This window comes from Homalodisca vitripennis, chromosome 7 (genome assembly GCF_021130785.1).
Source record: "Homalodisca vitripennis isolate AUS2020 chromosome 7, UT_GWSS_2.1, whole genome shotgun sequence".
In the NCBI taxonomy this organism is placed as follows: domain Eukaryota; kingdom Metazoa; phylum Arthropoda; class Insecta; order Hemiptera; family Cicadellidae; genus Homalodisca; species Homalodisca vitripennis.
This window is the reverse complement of record NC_060213.1, coordinates 8,778,899-8,799,000: the sequence shown is the minus strand read 5'-3', so window position 1 is coordinate 8,799,000 and position 20,102 is coordinate 8,778,899. Positions and strand designations below refer to the sequence as shown.

General features: G+C 30.1%; 1 protein-coding gene across 4 annotated transcripts in view; it reads right to left on the bottom strand.

Moving 5' to 3' along the window:
• Positions 1-745: 745 nt before the first annotated feature.
• Positions 746-20,102, bottom strand: part of LOC124366923 (tyrosine-protein kinase receptor TYRO3-like) — a 423,273-nt gene continuing 403,916 nt past the window's right edge. The window contains exons 2-6 of one of the 4 annotated variants that reach the window (XM_046823527.1): positions 12,270-12,481; positions 10,339-10,549; positions 6,797-6,850; positions 4,616-4,930; positions 746-1,927 (exon numbers count right to left, since the gene is read on the bottom strand). In XM_046823527.1, coding sequence (XP_046679483.1) covers positions 1,827-1,927; positions 4,616-4,930; positions 6,797-6,850; positions 10,339-10,549; positions 12,270-12,481 — 893 coding nt within the window. In that variant the 3' untranslated portion in view covers positions 746-1,826. The remainder of the gene's footprint in view (positions 1,928-4,615; positions 4,931-6,796; positions 6,851-10,338; positions 10,550-12,269; positions 12,482-20,102) is intronic. The other 3 variants (XM_046823528.1, XM_046823529.1, XM_046823530.1) reach the window with 3 other exon arrangements.

Sequence of the window (20,102 nt, the reverse complement as noted above, 5' to 3'; positions counted from 1 at the left end):
ATTGAAAATTGTACAAAGCAATCCGGAAAGTGATTTTTAAGTGACAAAACCAATCTCAATATGCAATTTAGTTATGTCTTTTACAAATACATATTTAAATTGTTCACAGAGATGTTGGATTTTCTAAATAATTATAAATTACGTAACTAAGTTGTAACTCTGTACTACGTTTTTATACATTAAAATATAATTGGCAGATATTTTTAAATCTGAAAACATTACATTATTTACTAATTGAAATATATTTATTAACTTTTTTCAGAATAATATTTGTTTGCACGTATTTATTCCAAACAAGCACAAAATATACTAGTGTTACTACTGCTGGTAAATATGTTATATTACTTTTTATAAAATAGTTTTATTGAAAAAAAAAAAACAATACTTAAATGGTTATAAATACAAACCAATGAAAATGATTTAATTTTGAATTGATGAGAGCGTACAGAATATTAAAGATATTCATATCAATAGGTTTTGTTAATTAATTATATTACAGGCATGGTAGGTATTTGCTTTTGCTATCCGAACATATGAATAAAATTAAATTAGAACTTTCAAGAGGAGTATATTGTTTTGTTAATGAGGAATGTGTAGCATACCTGTATAAGCTGAGTAAGAGAAGTTGTAATTTTACAATTTACGTATTGAAAATCTAATATTTAGGGAAAATAAAATACTTAAACTGGTTAATAATTTACATAATAGCCGAGGTCAAAATAGAAGTAAGGATAAATAAACAATGTTATTTCCAAACCAAGTATATTTGATCTCTGAGAATCACTATAACTATTCATAATCCTTGAATAAATTTTAAGATAATTTGTACATGAATTAGTCATTGTATAACATTACAGTTAATAATAACTAAATTTTACATAAAAACAATATTAAACATAGTATCACATGTATTGCGAAGAGTATGTACATTATATACAGAAGGCTTTGTAAGCCTTAAGTGATATCCTAATTTGTCAAATATCTAACAATATTTTAAGTTGTGTTACACTTCTATACATTTTAAACAGTTTTTACACAATCTCAGTCGTTTATTTACTTTCTAACTTACAACCACGCAAACAAAATATCTGTTAAAAAGTTTTATACAGAAATTTTACTTAAAACCGTCATAAAACATTCCTATATTTTGCAAGATTAAGATGGATCAATGAATAAAACAAAAACTAGACTGGAATGTTTAGCTGGAACTAGCTCCAATATAATTCTTATGAAAATCAAATTTAGAATGTATGATAAATGATATTTAATGTTATTTAAACTATGGATAGTTGAAATTTTTAGTTTAAGTACAAAATATATTATTGAATTTATTGAATGAAATAAATAAAAATATATTTATACAAGTGTGTGTGTAGTATTGCTTTTATTATTCTGTTTTGTATTTTTTGGTCTGTAACAGGTAATGCTGAAACATATTAATTTCAAGTTAATTTGTCATTTGTTTAAATTTCTTGGAAAGAAATTAAAAACTTGATTTTTTACTGGACAAATTTCCATGACAAAATTACCTAAACGATATCATTTAAACATACGCCTTCAAATGAGGTACACTGTAAAATTTCACAACCAATGTACAACAGGTTATTTTAAAAGAAACACATTGTTTATTATTGTAGAAACATTGAAATAGACTGATAACAACACAACCGATTGGTAGATAAAAGCCTGTCATCCATCAACGCCCCACCACTAGGTACAGTTCGGCCCAGTTGCCACCCACTCGAGTCCCAGCGTCTAGTCGGATGTGACGTCATGTTGGATGACGTCACTGGAGCCTATGAAGTAGCTTACAGCCGGTCCTGGGATCACCTGAGTGAGGACCCCACGAAGAGCGACAGCAGGATCCAACATGTCGAACTGATCACGTGGCTGCCCCGCCCATGTTGCATGGCGGCTGGGTGCTCACCTGAAAAATATGTAATATTAACAAGCTATATGCTATGGGATGGCGTAATAGGTTGAACGATAAACAAAAGGTCCGTCAGTTTTTTAATGAAATAATTGAGCTATGAAATCACCTATCAATTCACCAAAACGTACTGTATACGTGCCAGTGTGTTGATAGTATCATCTATCTGTTGAGATATAATTTATAGAATTTAATTAAATTATCTGCTTTTATGCTAGTATAACCTCTTCTGAGTACGGAGTAACATATTTTGTCGCTCACATCTTCTGGCAAACCCAAATTATTTTTGCAAGTTTTACTTTGGTGACATGAAAAAATAAAAAGCTATCTTGATTTGTAATTCTGGTTCTTCCACAGTAGGTGAATTATTGTTGAAGAGAATTGCAAACCGTTAGCGTCAAAATAATATTATTTTAATAGAAAAGACATTTTTCATTCTTCCACATTTATTTTTTATGTAGAATATCTAACTGATGATGCTTTAACCAGCAAAAGCGCTTTTTAAATTAATTAAATGTGGAAGAATGAAAAATGTCTTTTCTATTAAAACCTACTCACTTCCATCAAGAAAACAAAGCAGAAAATGAAAAATAATAGTAGTCACAAACGTGAGGAAAACACCATCATTATTAGTTTGAAGGTAAGTGCGTAAGGCATCATCATATCTTCCAAGAGCTGTAATAGCTGAAATAGTATCTACTACGATTCATAAAGGCAACGCTATGTAATTCTGACTTGTGGTAACCCTGGTGCACATATTCCCTTCACGGCAGAAGCTGTACACAAAATCTTATCGTTACGGATTTCCTCAGCTTCATATAATCGTGAAAAATATCACTGCTTAGAACGCTGATAGTTTTTCACACCCAAACTCACAAAAGAATCTTATCGGAGATTTCTTTCCAAATACGGCGAAACTAAACGATCCAGAGTATTTCTCTCGTAGGCTGGATAAAATATAAATTTTTATGTTATTTAGGTTATAAACAAAAGTGAAAAGAGGATCTGCATGTACGACACATGCATTATTTAGCAGCACGAAAACGGAAGTGCGGTTACTGTGCACGGACACACTGTAACGTCATCTGGCTGTGACAGCGGCAACCACTAATTTCATGTTTTAAACTGCTTTCTCTAAATAGTTTCATGTTTCAGATTTCTTTTAATAGTTTGATTTTCATTATAAAATAAATAGAATAATATCATAATAATAACGATTTTAACACATCTTTAAGATGTTTTAACAAACAATTTATTATTTTAGAAATATATCAATGTTATTGAAACAGTGCTTGTTTTGCCAGTTACAATCACACTCTATTTATGACTATGTATTTAGTGATCTATTATCAGAATACATAAAGCGTATAATACTCATTTCCAGTGTAAATTTAACGTTTGGCTTCCACATCCAAAATTTTTTCCGTTGAATTTAATTAAAGTGGGGATACAGTTTATCATGTATTAGTACAGTCGTAGATATAGCAGTGCAACCTTAACGATTTAATGTACAAATGGCCTCGATTCACTTAAAATGAAATCACAAATTCTTAATTTGTGTGTTTAGAAAGGAGTCATTAGAAGTTGTTAACATGCTAACGGTATTAATTTATAAACACAACAAATTTATTGTTCTATCGAATCACTTACTCATTAAAGTATTTTTGTAAATAATTATTTCTTAGTTTTAAGATAAAAAAATATGTTAGAAAATCCAACAGATATGTACGTTTAAAACTAATCGTACAATAATTCAGTATAAAGAGTCTTTTTTACTGTTAGTTCTCTCATATGTACATAATCTTGAAATATATCCCATTTAGTAGAGTTTAAAAGTATTACAAGCTCAAATTTAAGGATTTTGGATAGGATTAAACTAAATTTATGTGCCTTTTTACTTAAATATAAAACAACTCCAAACTAGAAGCCTAATACATTTGATTTGATTTTATAACTTAAAAACATAATTACAATATTGTGATAAGGTTATATTTAACAACATAAATTGTAGTCTTTTTTTGGAAGATTTCAGACATATTTATAAATATATATATTATTATTTATCTACAAACCCTTTTCCATATATATATATATATATATATATATATATATATATATATATATATATATATATATATTAAATTTTCATATTGGCAAGGGCCAGTTTTTATTACTCAGTTCACAATTTCTTTAATCAAGAAAAGGATTTCTTATAACTGGGAAATAAATTGTGACACATACTAATTTTTATAGAAATTTAATTAATAGGATAACGAAAGTATGAATTATATGTATTAACTAGTGTCAGATGATTAAATTAATAATAGTAGTAAGTATCACGATCAAGCAAGTAGCCTATATAACTAAACAGTAAGTTGTCAATTTGAGACGATCAAAAGTCTGTCTACAGTTAGTATACACCGATTTAACATCTATTTACTTGTTTAGCGGTGTTCTTGTTTTTCTTGTTTTAAGTGTGGCAAGCTAATAACAAAAACTCAATCTGTATAAAATAAAGTTTTAATTCTTTGTTACCCCCTCACCAATTTCTTCTCCTAAAAAACTGGCACATTTCTGATCAACTTCTTTTGAAATATGTGTGTGCTTAACAATTCTAAGTGTATCTCAGCCTCAAGACTAATATTTAATCCAAAACTTTTATGAAAAGTTGAAACCACCACTAACCATTGAGTACGTGCACATAGACGCTGGCGGCGTTGGCGTTGGACGGCACACAAGTATAGTTGCCCGAGTCTGTGAGGGCAGCCTTGGTGACAAGCAGCTTGCTAGTGGTACCGGCTTCAGTCTTCTCTGTCTCTAGCGAGATGCCGCCCCTAGGGGAGTCGAAGTCGACCACTGACGCTCCCTGGTACCACAGCACGGAGCCTGGCGGGGTCGAGTGGATGTTTACCGAACATGTGAGGCTGATGGTGGAACCCTTCTTCACGTACACGTCCTCCGGCCCCCAGATGTTCGCTTGGGCCGCTGCAACACCCACGGCTTCAAAATAACGAATGACATTAGCAGCTAGTTGTGGGATGGTTCCACAACATTTAAATATAAATTAGTGTGCCACATATTATTTTATTACCTATGCATTAGTTTCTTACCCATTTGGTTCATAAAATGTGGCATCATTTATTTTTAACATTGCATTGTAATCGCTTCTATTTTTACGAGAATCAGTGTAATGGATTATTTTAAAAGTATAGTACTGCACTTAGATTTCGATAAATATATCATATTACATGAAACATTCTAACTGGATTGTCCATTTAACTTAGATTCATCTTAGTTAATTATTTAGACTACATATAACTCATTGTATCATGCATGTATTCAACATATTGTATTATTTATGTTTTATTCGGTTTAACGTTAGGATTTATAGACTACACATCATAGAGGCAATACACAGTTGCCCTTATATTACAATCGTATCGATTTACATAAAGTACCATTATTTCTTACAATTTTTTTATTTTGAAAAATTAGGAAAATTCTACTGAGGTGAACATATATTTTCTTAACATATATTGTAACGTCAGCCACCATCTCTTACATTATTAGGCAATTTTAACCACCTGAATGTAAAGCAAAGATTAGTGTATAGTGTACGTATACGTATCCTCTGCTCCAGATTGTATTTATATTTTGTTTAATACGTCCTGAAATGTCTCAATGTTGCTCTTTAAACAAGAAACACAAATTGAAATTGTTGTTTATAGTTAAAAATTATTATTGTATAAAATAATCTTCTTATATATTTATATTGGTTACTCCCAAGCAATGAAATATTAAACAAATCTGTAACATAAAATAGGGTAATATTATATATTATATTTTTACTTATTAAAGTATACAAATTTGTCCTCTTTTTATATATTTAAACATGGCCCCGGAATAAATTCTTAACTGTAAATAACCGTAGAGGAAAATACAAAAATTCCATAATTTTAGTTGAAAGCATGTAGAAATGTACAGTTTAATTTTTAAAATGTATTAGGCTTAAGAATTAAAATTATTAAAAATTAAAAGAAAGAAACAAGGAAACTATTTGAATATTGTAATATCAAAAGGAAATTATCACCTGTTCAACAATACATTTTCACGTTAATTATTTTGTTCCCATAATTTTAATGTTAAAATATTGTCAGTGTTGTATTTTATAAAGTAAATACAAATGTTTTAAGAATTGAATAGATCTAATTAAATACATATGTTCCTAATATTACGTTCATATTATGTTACTATATAAAATTTAAATCTTAATATTATACCACCACACATATGACAATGGGGGTTACTAAACAGAATTCATTAGCATGATTTATATAGTACTCCTGGTCGTCTGCTAGAAGAGGGACATCAGATATATTTAATTCTTTAAAGAATTAACCTCTTGTTAAATATTATTTACATTTTAAGGATTCATTTTTCAATCATATTTCATTAGTTATTTTGCTATTTTAACTTACCAGTTTGTGTCAAAAATACTATTCATCCAATCTTAAACGACATAGTTAATAATAAGTCAAATTCCCATTGACAGACAATGCTTATAAACCTATTCCAATACCTTTAGTCAAATTAATTATTTACAAAGGGGAGACAGTCTATCATACGTAACAGCCAAAAATAACCACCGTACACAAATAGAACTCAAGCACTAGCATTTTCGTTTCATGTTCGAACAAAAAGTAAGGAACCAAAGTGTGAAATAAAAAGTGCGTAAATGCGAAAAAGCCAAATGTGACATGCTTCAGGAGTTTGGAGGCGAAATGTTAAGCCATGCGCAAAAGGTTTGAGAAGACGAAATATAGTGAAATAAATGTGAAAGAGTGAGATAGAAAGAGAAAGGACAACCTTGTTTGGAGCTTGCGGGGCCCTGTTTTGGTGCCAGTGGTCCAGGGTTAGTTTCTGAACACAAGACGAAAACAATCAGTAAATGGGTCCAGTGAGCTAAGGGGGGCTACGCAGACAGGTATGTCATGCGTCATATACTAGAAGCATTCATTCAACAGATCCCTGCTTTTTATTTACTATGAAGTGGGATATGCAGGACCCTGCCACTAAATGTCTAAGTCTAGGTCTTTAATGTCCCTAGTCGGTACACACATGTGTAATGTAATAGTTATAGTGTAATTCCTTCATTTTGTATACCTTTTAATTCTAAAATAAGTAAAGTGATTTTCTACTTACCTTCAAAGCTATTCAAACAGGACTAAGTATTAATACTAAAACCTTTTACAGCAATCAATTGTTATAAAATAAAATATCGCCTCATTACAGATTGTGAAAATGCTAGATTGTCCTGAAATCTCATTAAATAATAGATTTGTGTATTTGCCTTGAATACAAGAACAGCATAAGTAAGAAGTTGTGAATTGCAAGAATATTCACATATGGAAATCAGTATGACAACACACTAAATTATGCTAAGTGGATTAGGTGTTTAATATGTTAATGATAATTTCTCAAAGATATCTATAAATGTATGCGACTGTTGAGTACAGCTCCAGTTTACTTCCCCTTAAGTACAGCATCTGGAATCGGACGTTGTCACAGACTTGACTCCTGGAATCAGTAGTCATGTTTTCTGAAGGTATTAAAAAGGGTGTTTTGGCAAAAATGCTAATAAAACTCTTTAAGTAGTTTTACATCATAGACACCTTTACCACAAAATATAAAAATATATGTCATTCTAAGTGAAGAGGCATCCTCATTGAGAACACATGCTCAATTGACGCTGGGATAAGAGGGAGGGTAACTAGAGCTGAACTCGACATTCTTAGTGAATCATCTCCTTCAACTATTCCTACGTTAAATGGTATTATATATTAATAACGCATATGACGATACAAAATGAAGTATCGTTCAGATAAACCTTTTATTAGAGATGTAGCCTCAAAAAGTGTTTGATAAATATGTATATAATTATAAACCTATTAACTTTTTTACTATCGTAAAATGAAACTTTCGAATTCTGGGAATTCCTCTTCAGGTACTAACGTTAAGTAAAATTAATTATGAAAATAAATTATTAAAATCAGTTTGTAATGTGCTTTTTCACTACCTTGGTGGCTAAATGTGTTTGTACTTAATCTTATGTGTGATCAATGTATATTGTTTCAAAGTTTATTGAATAATACATTTTTTGTTACAAAATCTTTGTCATTTAATAATATATTATGATTAATTTTGGCACTTTATAAATTTCAAAATGTTCTAAAGTAGACACAAGACGACTTTTTTTGCTTGTGTGTAAAATTTCTAGATTGTTTCCGATGTTAGTGTATGTATGGCCGGTTTTATTTAAATGGTCTGCATATTTTGAATTTGATGATGTGTTCAATCCTTTTATGTGTTCATTAAATCTAATTTTGATGGATCGGCCGGTTTGTCCAATATAGTGGGATTGACAATGGTTACAATAATTTGTATTCTCCACCATAGTTGAATTTTGATTTTGGTTTGTTCAATAGCTATTGTTTTTTATTAAAAGTCCGAGGTTTTCGAGGTTTTGAAAGCCGATTGATATCCTTGTGTATAAAATGATTTGCTAATTTCGAGACAAAGTTTACCAAGGTAGTCTGATTGAATGTATTTGGTATCTCTTTCTTCTTATTTTCTTTCTTTGTTTAATTCTTCGATATTACATCAATCATGCTTGATAATAAAAAAGTTTTAAAACTGTTAAAAGGTTTTGAAAAGTTGATAATTATATACAAACTTTTAATTTTATATTTTCTATTATTGATACATAACATGTTATTTTAACAAAAAAGTGTCCAAATACATCGGTAAACCAAAACTAACTCGTTCTTAGTTGTTTAAATTATTCCTATATTGAAGGCTACAGTAAAGAATAAAAAACACCTAACCTATTAGTCAGATTGTACGTTAGAGGAGAATTCAGCAAAGTATTTTCGACATATATGCAATTCTTAATAAACGTATTTTGTAATAGATATGCAACGATTGTACGAGTAGTAGTATAACCTTAACTGCAGCAGTTTAGTCAAAGACAATACATATTTACAGATCTCTGAAATCGTTGTGAGTAAAGTGATAATTTGTATTCCGTAAATAACACATGACAAAACAAGTGATCAAAATATAACTAATATTGCTAATAGATGTGGGGCTATTCCTCAACTGTTCTAAAAATCATTACGTATTGCGAGATTCTTAATTTCAGGACCAATAAAAATCTACAAAATTTATGTTTAAAGGGAAACTGGCCCTTTAAATTTAGTTTTTATTAGTAGATTTGAACACATCCTTTATAACATTTAATATATAATTTAATCAAGGTAAATCAAAGGTTTCACATGAAAAGAGTATCACATAGTGTAATTGTAAAGACCATACCTTTAAAATAAATTATTGTGTTTGCTCTTAAGTGACACATTACATTTTCTTAAATAATTATTAAACTATCGGAATAACGAGATCAATAGTATTAGTAACACATTTGAATAATTAATAAAAATATAGGGGTATGTTAAATACCACTATAACCGACAAATATGTATAGGTATACGGGTATTGTATTTATCTTATTATCATATATATATATATATATATATATATATATATATATATATATATATATATATATATATATATATATATAATTTCAAAAAACATAGAACCGGAAAAAGTACTTGTTCCGATAATAAGGCTATTGCCATTTATATACAATTTAGTGTATATACATATATATATATATATATATATATATATATATATATATATATATATATAATTTTACGCATAAGACTTTTAGTTTCCGAAAAGTAAGTATTTTAATACTCTTGAAATAATCCTAATAGTTTTATATATTATGGAGATAATTAAGAGAAATTATCTTTCTGTAATTGTGTTCTTACATAGCCAAAACTACTAAATCCTCATGAGTTATACATTTTTAATGTTTATAATTCACCAATATAAGAAGTTCCCATGTAAAAAACTGAAAATATTTGATTTTCCAACAAAATGTCCATGTAAAATGTAACGTTTAGAATTCAGTTCAGCAGAAAAGCCACTTGGTAATCAGTGAAAGATTTCATGACAGTCGTGGTCAAATGCATAATTGAGTATCATTAACTTCTTCAAAACTGCTAATTAAATTAATTTTAAGTCCCTTACATTATTATGTAGGTAATAACTACCAACTACTATACTATTTAGCAACAAATGCGTTCTTCATGAAAGTATTTTTAATAGCTCACAACAAAAACTGCATAACAATTTGTGGACGTTCCCCCCTCATTGAGTACCCTCTCCACTAGATATATGGGTTTTGTGGCTATCAGGGTTTTAGGTATACCGGTACACATTAACTTATGTAACAGCCTGTACCAGGAATACTTAATACTTTAAAAGTAAGCATAACTTACCTTCAACATTGAGCATAATGGCGAGGTTTATCTTGGGTTCAGTGTTAACCTGACATTCGTAAATCCCAGCGTCCCGTTTCTGCACGTACTCTATGCGGAGGTTCCACTCATCACTGGCCTCTGGGTGTATGACGCCGAACCTGCCGTCTCCGGTGTATGTGAAGATATTACTAGTAAGAATGTGCAAGTCTCTCTTCCTCATCCAGGAAACCTGCGGGACGGTCATGTGGCCATGAATACTTCCTTTTCGAGGATAAAATATTAGTTTAACACGCAGTTGGGCTCACAAAGAGATGAGATAACTATTACTTGTCATGTATGTATTAAACCTATATGTATTTGAACTTTTAAAAGTACAATTCTGCTCAATTTAAATTGTTTGACATTTTTTGTATTCATAGGCTTGTTGTGATATACTATTAAGACGAAAATCGGATCTTTTCTGTAGAAGAATTTCTGGACCAATTGTGAAATTATTGTAACTATTTACAGTTTTATGGATACGGATTTCAGTAAGAAGTATTTGCAATGGATTATTTCCCCAACTCGACTTTAACACTCAGCGTACTCACACTGTAAAATGACTTACCTTGTAGTAAGGACGAATCTCACATGTAATCTTTGAGTTTTCAATAAAGTCAATACTAAGCATCTTATGAACTAACTTAATGTATAAACTAAAATTACCACCAAAGATTAGGGCAATTGTGCTGCAGGAATCGTAGGAATTCAGGGAAATCCATTTCTCTGTGTTACATTCAAGATTCGTAATAAATTTGATAATATCGATACCAGTTCAGTATAATATATTTCACTTCATATTTACTGCCGTTCTCTCTCATATCAAATTCTACTTGATTGGAAAAATTAAAAACGCTTTGAGACTATTATTCAGTGGGTCGATAGCAATAAAAAGAGGAGAATTAGGAAATTCTTGAAAGAAAGAAAGAAAAAAATTCTGAATAAATTGTAAAAATTACATGACCTTTCATCCCTGAGTTGTTATTCTTATGAGTATAGATTTAGTTAAAATGAGAAATAGAACATTGATAGATCAATTACAAATTGATAGAAAACGCCTAACATCAACCATTATGAAATTAAAGTATATTTAAATCAGTGTTTAGATAGGCTTTTCCAAATGACTCCAAGTCATCCTTTGACTATTTTTAACTTGGCGTTCCAAATAGGCATTTTATTTAGATCCTTAACATTTCCTTCAATCATTTTATATCAAAATAGGCTAAAGTAAAATGTGACGTTTGTATCTCCAAGTGCTATAACGATAGCACAATTTCTGACATTACAGATCTTGTCATTACTGTTTTCAACCAGATGAAATGGTTCAACTGTGGTGCTATTTATTTGATACATACGAAAGAAGTTACATATTATTTGTTGAAGAAGTGCTAATCATGATTGTCTAAAGATAGACTATAGTGATGATTGATATTCTTCCAATTGAGTAATCAATTTGTTATCAACAAGTGCATTAAGTGGGAAATGCATTGCCTTAAACGAAACATTTAAGATAGATACGCCCATCCAAATCATGCATGATAATGTTTAGTGAGATATAGTTGTCTAACAGCCCGAGGTTCTTTGTAAGTTCAACACGTCCATCAACACTTCTTGAATCTATTGCTACGAATAGCTGTATTTAAACTCAAAAACATAAAGGATTTTATCTAGAATGTCAACAATATATTTAAGTTTCTGATTGGTTTGATATAAGTAACTTTCACCTAGTATTCAAAATCTTAAAAAAGGTTTTTTACGATTGGCCAAATAAAAATTCCTTAAATATTCATTGTTCTTTCCCCAATACATTACATTTTTAAAACTCGCAATCTAAAAGTTTTGTGAGTCAAGTATTTGTTGTAATACATTCTTAAGTTGTATTGAATATAATGTAATAAATAAAAACTCACAGTTCTGTCTCCTAGGTGTTTGACGCGACAATTAAGAGTGGTGGACTGGCCCACAACAGCTGTGATATTCCGTGGACTGACGTCATCGAAATATGGTCTCTCGACGATCCTGGGTGGTTCGGCGTATCGGCTGCCAGAAGACATCGAAATGGGCCTCGGTGGCGGTCGAGCGATAGTAGGAGTCTCGCCTATCGACACGATGGATGATTCTCCTGCAACATAGAGATATATCCTCAGAACAGTTACAAAGTATTCTATGGATAATCAAGGACAGGAAAGATTTAAAGTAAACTTTGGAACCTGTGATATGCATCATATACTAGCCCATATTATATTTCAGCTATCACAAAGACAACTAGTGAACGATATGTATCTTGCTAAGCAACCTTATGAATGTACAAGAATATTTATTGAAGATCTTATTTTTATTAGAAAAATTGTAATCATGCCTTCCTATGTATTTGGTTTAAACACTAATAACTGCCCCCTTTTAATTCAGCAATAATCTACACACTGCAGTAATTTATTACTCAACTATTATTAGAATCTTTATAAACCTGTACTAAAATGTATACAGAGTGAGTCAGAAATATGGTAAAATATTTTAAGACGTAATTGTAGAGCTAAAAAAAAATGTTATATAAAGGTAGGTCCGGAATATTTCTGACTCACCCTATATATGAAGCGGAATCTTTTGTCAAATCATTGTTATGAATATACTATACTTTGTGCTAAATTTTCTGATTAACAATATTTGTCTATCCAACATTTTAAACAGCTTATCATAGGTAAGCAAATTATTTAGAACAACATCTTCATTACTGGATGTTCATATTATTTCCAATTACGCTTTAAGGTAGAAATAAATTAAATTGAGCAGTTAAATAGCATAAAATCCCTTTTAGGCTATAAAATATCTTGATTAAATTATTTTAAATAATGATACTTACGAGTATTTCATTATCGGAATTTCTTGTTAAGGAAAAAAGTTTATACGACACAATTCCTAAATTGAATATTGTCAAGAAAGTCATATGTTTAAACACACCGGTATACTAATATGAATAACAACTAGCACCATTTTTGAGTCATGATTGACAGTGTAAAATGAGATATTATTAAATTGTAAGACAAAATAAAGACTAGACAATATTGGACCTCAAATACCATACTGTTAGAGGATAAAGTTGATAACATGTTATAACATGTATAAAAAACTAATGCATTTTCGATTTACCTATTTAATTATTACATAATCCTTAATGAAAGAAATAAATAAAACAATACACATTTGATAAATTTATACCTAAATACGTTGGAATTGTCTGGTTTCTAGGTTGACACGTTGGAGAACAAAAACACATCATAAATAAAGACGGAGTTCTCTTGTATTCCGCAAGGCGTAATAAATCTCAGTAGTAGGCCATTTATTACTGCTAACACTAAGCCACTTATTGTATGGCTGGAGCGAGGAAACGATACATTTCAAACACGATAATAATTTCCCCTCGTCATTCTCGTATTATAAAGTAATATAATTAATTTGACGATATTAATATAAGTAGTTCATGCTAATTATACACATTACATGGGGTTTAATGCCACAATAATAATATTAGAAAAACATACAGATTTTAAGTTACGAGCCTAGAATTTTTTTGTACTTTATAGACATACAATCTGGTTTTGCTTGAAATCGATACATGAATTATTTCTATGAATGAAATCGTTCATTAGCTACGTTATTTTGGTTGACGTTGAAATAGGAGAGTAATAAAAGTGTTAAAACACTAAAATGAAAATATTTTATTAAAATAATAAATTTTACTGTTGAACATACAAAAACAACCTGAGGTACATTAATAATATTAGAATCGCAATTAGAAAACTAAAAAATACTGAAATTTGTCACTTAATGATTGTTTTATAAAGTTATCTAACGCCTATTTAATATTTATTTACAAGGTAGACGCTTGGTTTTAAATTTTTCAAGCTAAGTAAAATATGATTATTAAAAAATATGTATTTTAATACCCTTTAAACAATTAACCTCTATATTTACCCTCCGAACTCTCTACCTATACCAAATATAATGCTGTTTATAGAAATATTTTCTAATCGTTTCAATTAAAAACATATGGTGTTACAGACTTTTTAATATAACTTGTTCTCATAAAAAGGTATCATATATTAAAATTTTTGCTTAATACAGATTATTAAGCGATAGCGATAATATATAATAATATTATGAATCAACATTCCTTAATAATTTGCATTTGGTAATGTACTCGTATTTCTGTGACGTACAACAATTTATTTAGAGTGTACTTGAAAAAACACGGAAAGGAAGATCATAAAATTGTAGCGTTTTTGTTCATAAAAACTGTATAATAACAAGATATATACATATATGTACACACTTATTACAACATTTGCAGCCGTCCAATTTTTTCTAGAAAAGTAAGTATTCTTCCGTTAATGGCATTGATTTATTTTAATTAGCATTATTAGTTTTAGGTTTTATTGTTGTTTTGTTACAATTACAGGCCATTTTCTGAAAATATTCGAACCAATGTTCTATAAAAATTACAAATTTTTTTGTAAATACCTTTATCTATTTAGGGTCATAATATAACTACATTAATACACGTATATTAGCTTGAAGATTGAGGGTTTAAAATGCTTATAATATATTGAATGACTATATTTTTATTCCTTTAATTTTATAATTTGTGGTACAAATTTAGCCTTTTTTGTTGAATTAATCATAACAAAAGAAGATTAACCAAGTGGAAACGTTTTAGAGTATGTAATCCACTAATCCACACTGAACAAGCAGCTGCAAGTGATATGTACTGTGGGAGCGGAAACTTATTGCCAAGCCTTGCATTTGGATTAGGTGGTTCCATACTTCAGCGTGTTTCGTTAACCTTTGGCCAGTCTTATGAATAAATATTTTCACACTTACTCTTTTTATATATGATCTGCATTATTTCTAACTGGTGTTTTATAATGCTTAAAGCCTCTCAAAATCACTTTAAACAGAAACTAAAAAGACTTGTTTTCAAAAATCATTAAATTATCTGAATTGTGGTTCCTTATTTAATTCTTCTTACTTTATAATTTATATAAGTAAAATTTATTATTTAATATTTATAATGCTAATAATATTAATATTTTATAATGCTTAAGCCTCTCAAAATCACTTTAAACAGGAACTAAAAAGACTTGTTTTCAAAAATCATTAAATTATCTGAATGGTGGTTCCTTATTTAATTCTTCTTACTTTATAATTTATAAGTAAAATTTATTATTTAATATTCAATTATAAATTATGTAACATAATTTATTTACTCTTTTGTGTGTAAATATGCACTATTATTTATTGTGGAGGTATTGTTGTGATGTGTATGCAATGTTTAAAACTAATTCTTGAAAATAACAAAACGCTAATGATGTTACGAAAATATTGTGCAGTTCCTTGACCATTATTGTAGTAAATTAGAACATGATTTTGTATCCGAGAATGGTAAAACGTCTTCTAAGAAAATGAAGTTATGATATACATTGTGCTTACGGTTTTCAAACTATATTTATCTTATTACTTTTGATTTTATTATGTGTGTAAAGATTTTCGAATATTCATACTGTTTTTATTACAAAACTTTAAGTTACTTATCAGATATTATCCAGTCTGTACAGCAAAAACATTTAAAATGCCATTAGATTGATAAAATGACACACGTAAAAATATGTTAAATATTTAAACTCATTTGAAACAATGAAAGTTCAAACAACAACACAAGTTGAGTTCATGGCAATTGTAACTAATTAATAAGATATATAATGTTTATACAAAACTGCACTTTAAAATATATGCAGTCATAAATTCGAATACCTAATCGCTATTCAGTAGAGAGAATATAACAGCACCACTGTTATGGGGCACTTGAAAGTTAGAGGCAGCGAAACCTGAGCACAACTCCAGTTAAACTAGTTACAACTACGCCTGAGAGCGTAACTGAGGCGAGAGAACAAGTGAAACTAGTTACAGACGCGACTGGGCCTGGGAGGACGATTTGCTACCAGCTGCTAACCGCAGGTCCCAGCCGTGTGGTGCGTTTTCATCTGCTCGTGGCATGGCAGATTTAATTATATGAAATGAATAATGTCTATATACGTCTTTATTATATGATTTTACAGATAGGAATGGATGCAATTTTGTAGTTCATTATTTTACTGTACTTTCTCATATGTGACGGTAAACATGAATAATGTTTTCCGAAATGTAACGTAAATTATTTGTACTGAAATAAATTTAAGGAAGCGATTTTATCTGTGTTTTTGATATAAATCTTAGAGCTTGTGTATTGAGATTTAAATTTATTTTATGCAGGCAATAAAATGTCAATTACACAATATTAATCTAAATGATTTCTGTATAAATTTAAATTCTAGATGATTTTTTCTAATTTATTCGTATCTTTTGATTGCATTTTTGATAGTATTTTTATTTAAAGAATCACGTTAAAAAGAAGTGAATGCGTATAGCAATCGAAGAGACTAAAAACAATTTAATAAATAATGTTATCATTTTTGTGAATTACAGAATCTAACAGTATTCAAAATTAAATAAGTAAAAAACTCTAATAGGTTCAAAATTGATTGAAAAATCTCTTAAAATTAAAAACTTAATTTAACTTTAATATTTTAAAGTTTGTTTTAAACATAACTATTTTATATTAGACTAATAACAATTACTTTTAGTATTCATTAACCTATAGGCCTAATACAGGCATTTCCTCTTCTGTCTAATAGTAACCCTTCCATAAGCTATCAACATCTACTTAGCTTTTTTAACCATTTAAGGCAAGTAGAATACCGTTATTACGTTTACTACTACAAAATAATATTATTAATTCAAATAACCTTCTGTTCTAGGGTTCTACAAAACACTTTATTCAATGAGTAAAAACAGTTAATTCAACAGAAAATACAATTATTTGATTGTCAAACAATGTTAATTGCATATATTTCACAGTAGTTTTTCATAAAAATCTTTTATTTATGCGTCATCTATTGTAAATTTGAGGACAAAAAAGGAGTGAGGAGGTTGGTACTGGGTGTACATTATTTACATTTTCCGCTGCTGTACGCAAACACGGAAAGGGCGGCAGGCAAAATAATACTTACAAATTAGTTAAACCTGATAGGTTGGCAGCGTTACTAGCACCGTATAATTTGCCCCTGTTCCATTGTGATTGTCACAGTGATAAAGCTGTTATAACAATTACACATCGAAACAAATATATTTTAATTTAGATTGGAGACCAGGAAGGAACCTTTATACTGATTATGCTCTGCGATTCGTATGATAATGTGTATTACTAAATGGTTTCCAACTTGCTGTAAAACTTTTCAAAATAAATAGCTACATACATTTGTATAAATTCTATATCACTAGTTATTTTCAGATTAACTAATTAAATTTCAAGCTATTTATTTGTCTCCTTAGCCCCACGGATTATCCCTAGTTACAGTTCTGAACTATTTGTAACAACAACAAAATTATTCTTTAGTTCACTTATTTCACATACAGGCAATCTTATTCGTTATTCACAGGCAGCAAAAATATACAGGGTGAGTTTTTTAAAGTGATCCAATAGCTAACTTTTTAATTACATGACTTAGCACCACACTTTAAATTTGGAACTTGCTCAATTTTAAGTTTCACTCAGGGATACACTTTCAAATTTTTTGAAGATGGCCGCCATTTTCCAATATGGCGGTCAACTTTAAAATCTCTTATGGAACACCCTGTATTTTATGTTGTTTTTAGGTTTTACGCAACAAAATAATACATTTTTGCTTTTGAGAGTTTTTCAATATCTCTAATGGTTCAGGAGCTACGTGGACTGGAAGTTTTCATAATTTTTAACAATATGGCGGCCAACTTTAAAATATTTTTATGGAACACCCTGTATTTTATGTTGTTTTTATATTCTACACTACAAAATAAGACATTCTTGCATTTTAGAGTTTTTCTATATCTCTAATGGTTCAGGAGCTACGTGGACTGCAAATTTTTTTTAACATCAGTCCGAAAAAATCCGAAAACAAAGTCCACGTAGCTCCTGAACCATTAGAGATATAGAAAAACTCTAAAATGCAAAAATGTCTTATTTTGTAGTGTAGAATATAAAAACAACATAAAATACAGGGTGTTCCATAAAATATTTTAAAGTTGGCTGCCATATTGGCAAAAATTATGAAAACTTCCAGTCCACGTAGCTCCTGAACCATTAGAGATATTGAAAAACTCTCAAAAGCAAAAATGTATTATTTTGTTGAGTAAAATCTAAAAACAACATAAAATACAGGGTGTTCCATAAGAGATTTTAAAGTTGACCGCCATATTGGAAAATGGCGGCCATCTTCAAAAAATTTGAAAGTGTATCCCTGAGTGAAACTTAAAATTGTGCAAGTTCCAAATTTAAAGTGTGGTGCTAAGTCGTGTAATTAAAAAGTTAGCTATTGGATCACTTTAAAAAACTCACCCTGTATACAACATTTACGCCAAAATGGTAATCACACTTGCATAGAGAGCTTATTATAATTTAAATGCACAAAATTGTATTTAATAATACAAAAATCGGATGCAAAGGAAACTTTTTTTCAATGGTCAAAATCACTCAAAAGTACACCGACATGTATACCACCATATGCTGGTTGTATCTACACAATAAGTGGCGTTGTATATAGTTAGGAAAAGCTTCTGAAAGAACAAAAAGGCAGCGGAATTCACCATCACGTGTTGAACAGCTATATTGAGGATGTTTAAAGCATCTTTGAGTTAGTAAAAAGTAATCGACACTAGCAACTAATGTTTTCCGGATGGTTAATACTCAACAGTGAGTATCCGGAACCTTCTTCCCGATAATTGTAGGCCTATAGTTATGGCTATCGTGTCTCCGTGGGTTTTTATAATTGAGTTTGCCCCCATGGGGAGCACACCCCTGGAGGCTATTTCATTTCTAAAGTAAGAATATAAACTCAAGGGCTAACATTCCAATATAAACGAAGTTACCATTGGCAACGATTTTTGTATTCGATCTTCCAAAATTAGTATTTGATCAACAAGATTGAATTAGAATACTTTTCAACGTAAATAGTGCCATACTAGGATAATTCGGCATTGATGTTGTCAAGTTGGAAACAATAATTTGCAGTTGGTATACTATAACAATTACTAAATAATTGAGTTTCATTTTGAACTATACATCAGGTTAAAAATACGGTTATGTACTACCTTCTAGTTTTTATTTATTTATATTATTTCCAAAACCAAAACGTGGAGAAGTATTCAAAGCAACACACACACGCGCGCGCGCGCACACACACACACACACACACACACACATATGATCCTCTGTGCTGATATAATATTAAGAGTGAGTAAGCGTTTGTGATTAGGGCCTTCCTTGAGTGAGTCTCTAAGCTACAGCTATTACGAGAACAGATATCTTCCAATAATACCATAACTTAGGAATAAGATTTCATCATAACGTTCGGACTTCCTCTAGTTTATACATACAAATAGAGTCTATACTGGGTTCAGACCAAACCGATGTAAATGACACATCACTACTAGCAATAAATGACACCCGTAGGGAACCCAATAGATGTCTAGGAACGGCACTTCACTACTAGCAAATTTCGAGTTATGTGCATAAAACATCTGGTTAATGGGTATGGTTTATTGTAAAGGGTGGTTGGAAGGGGCTCCTTTAATGTTGAAAGCATTTTCAAGCCTAAATTTGAGGGAAGATTGTC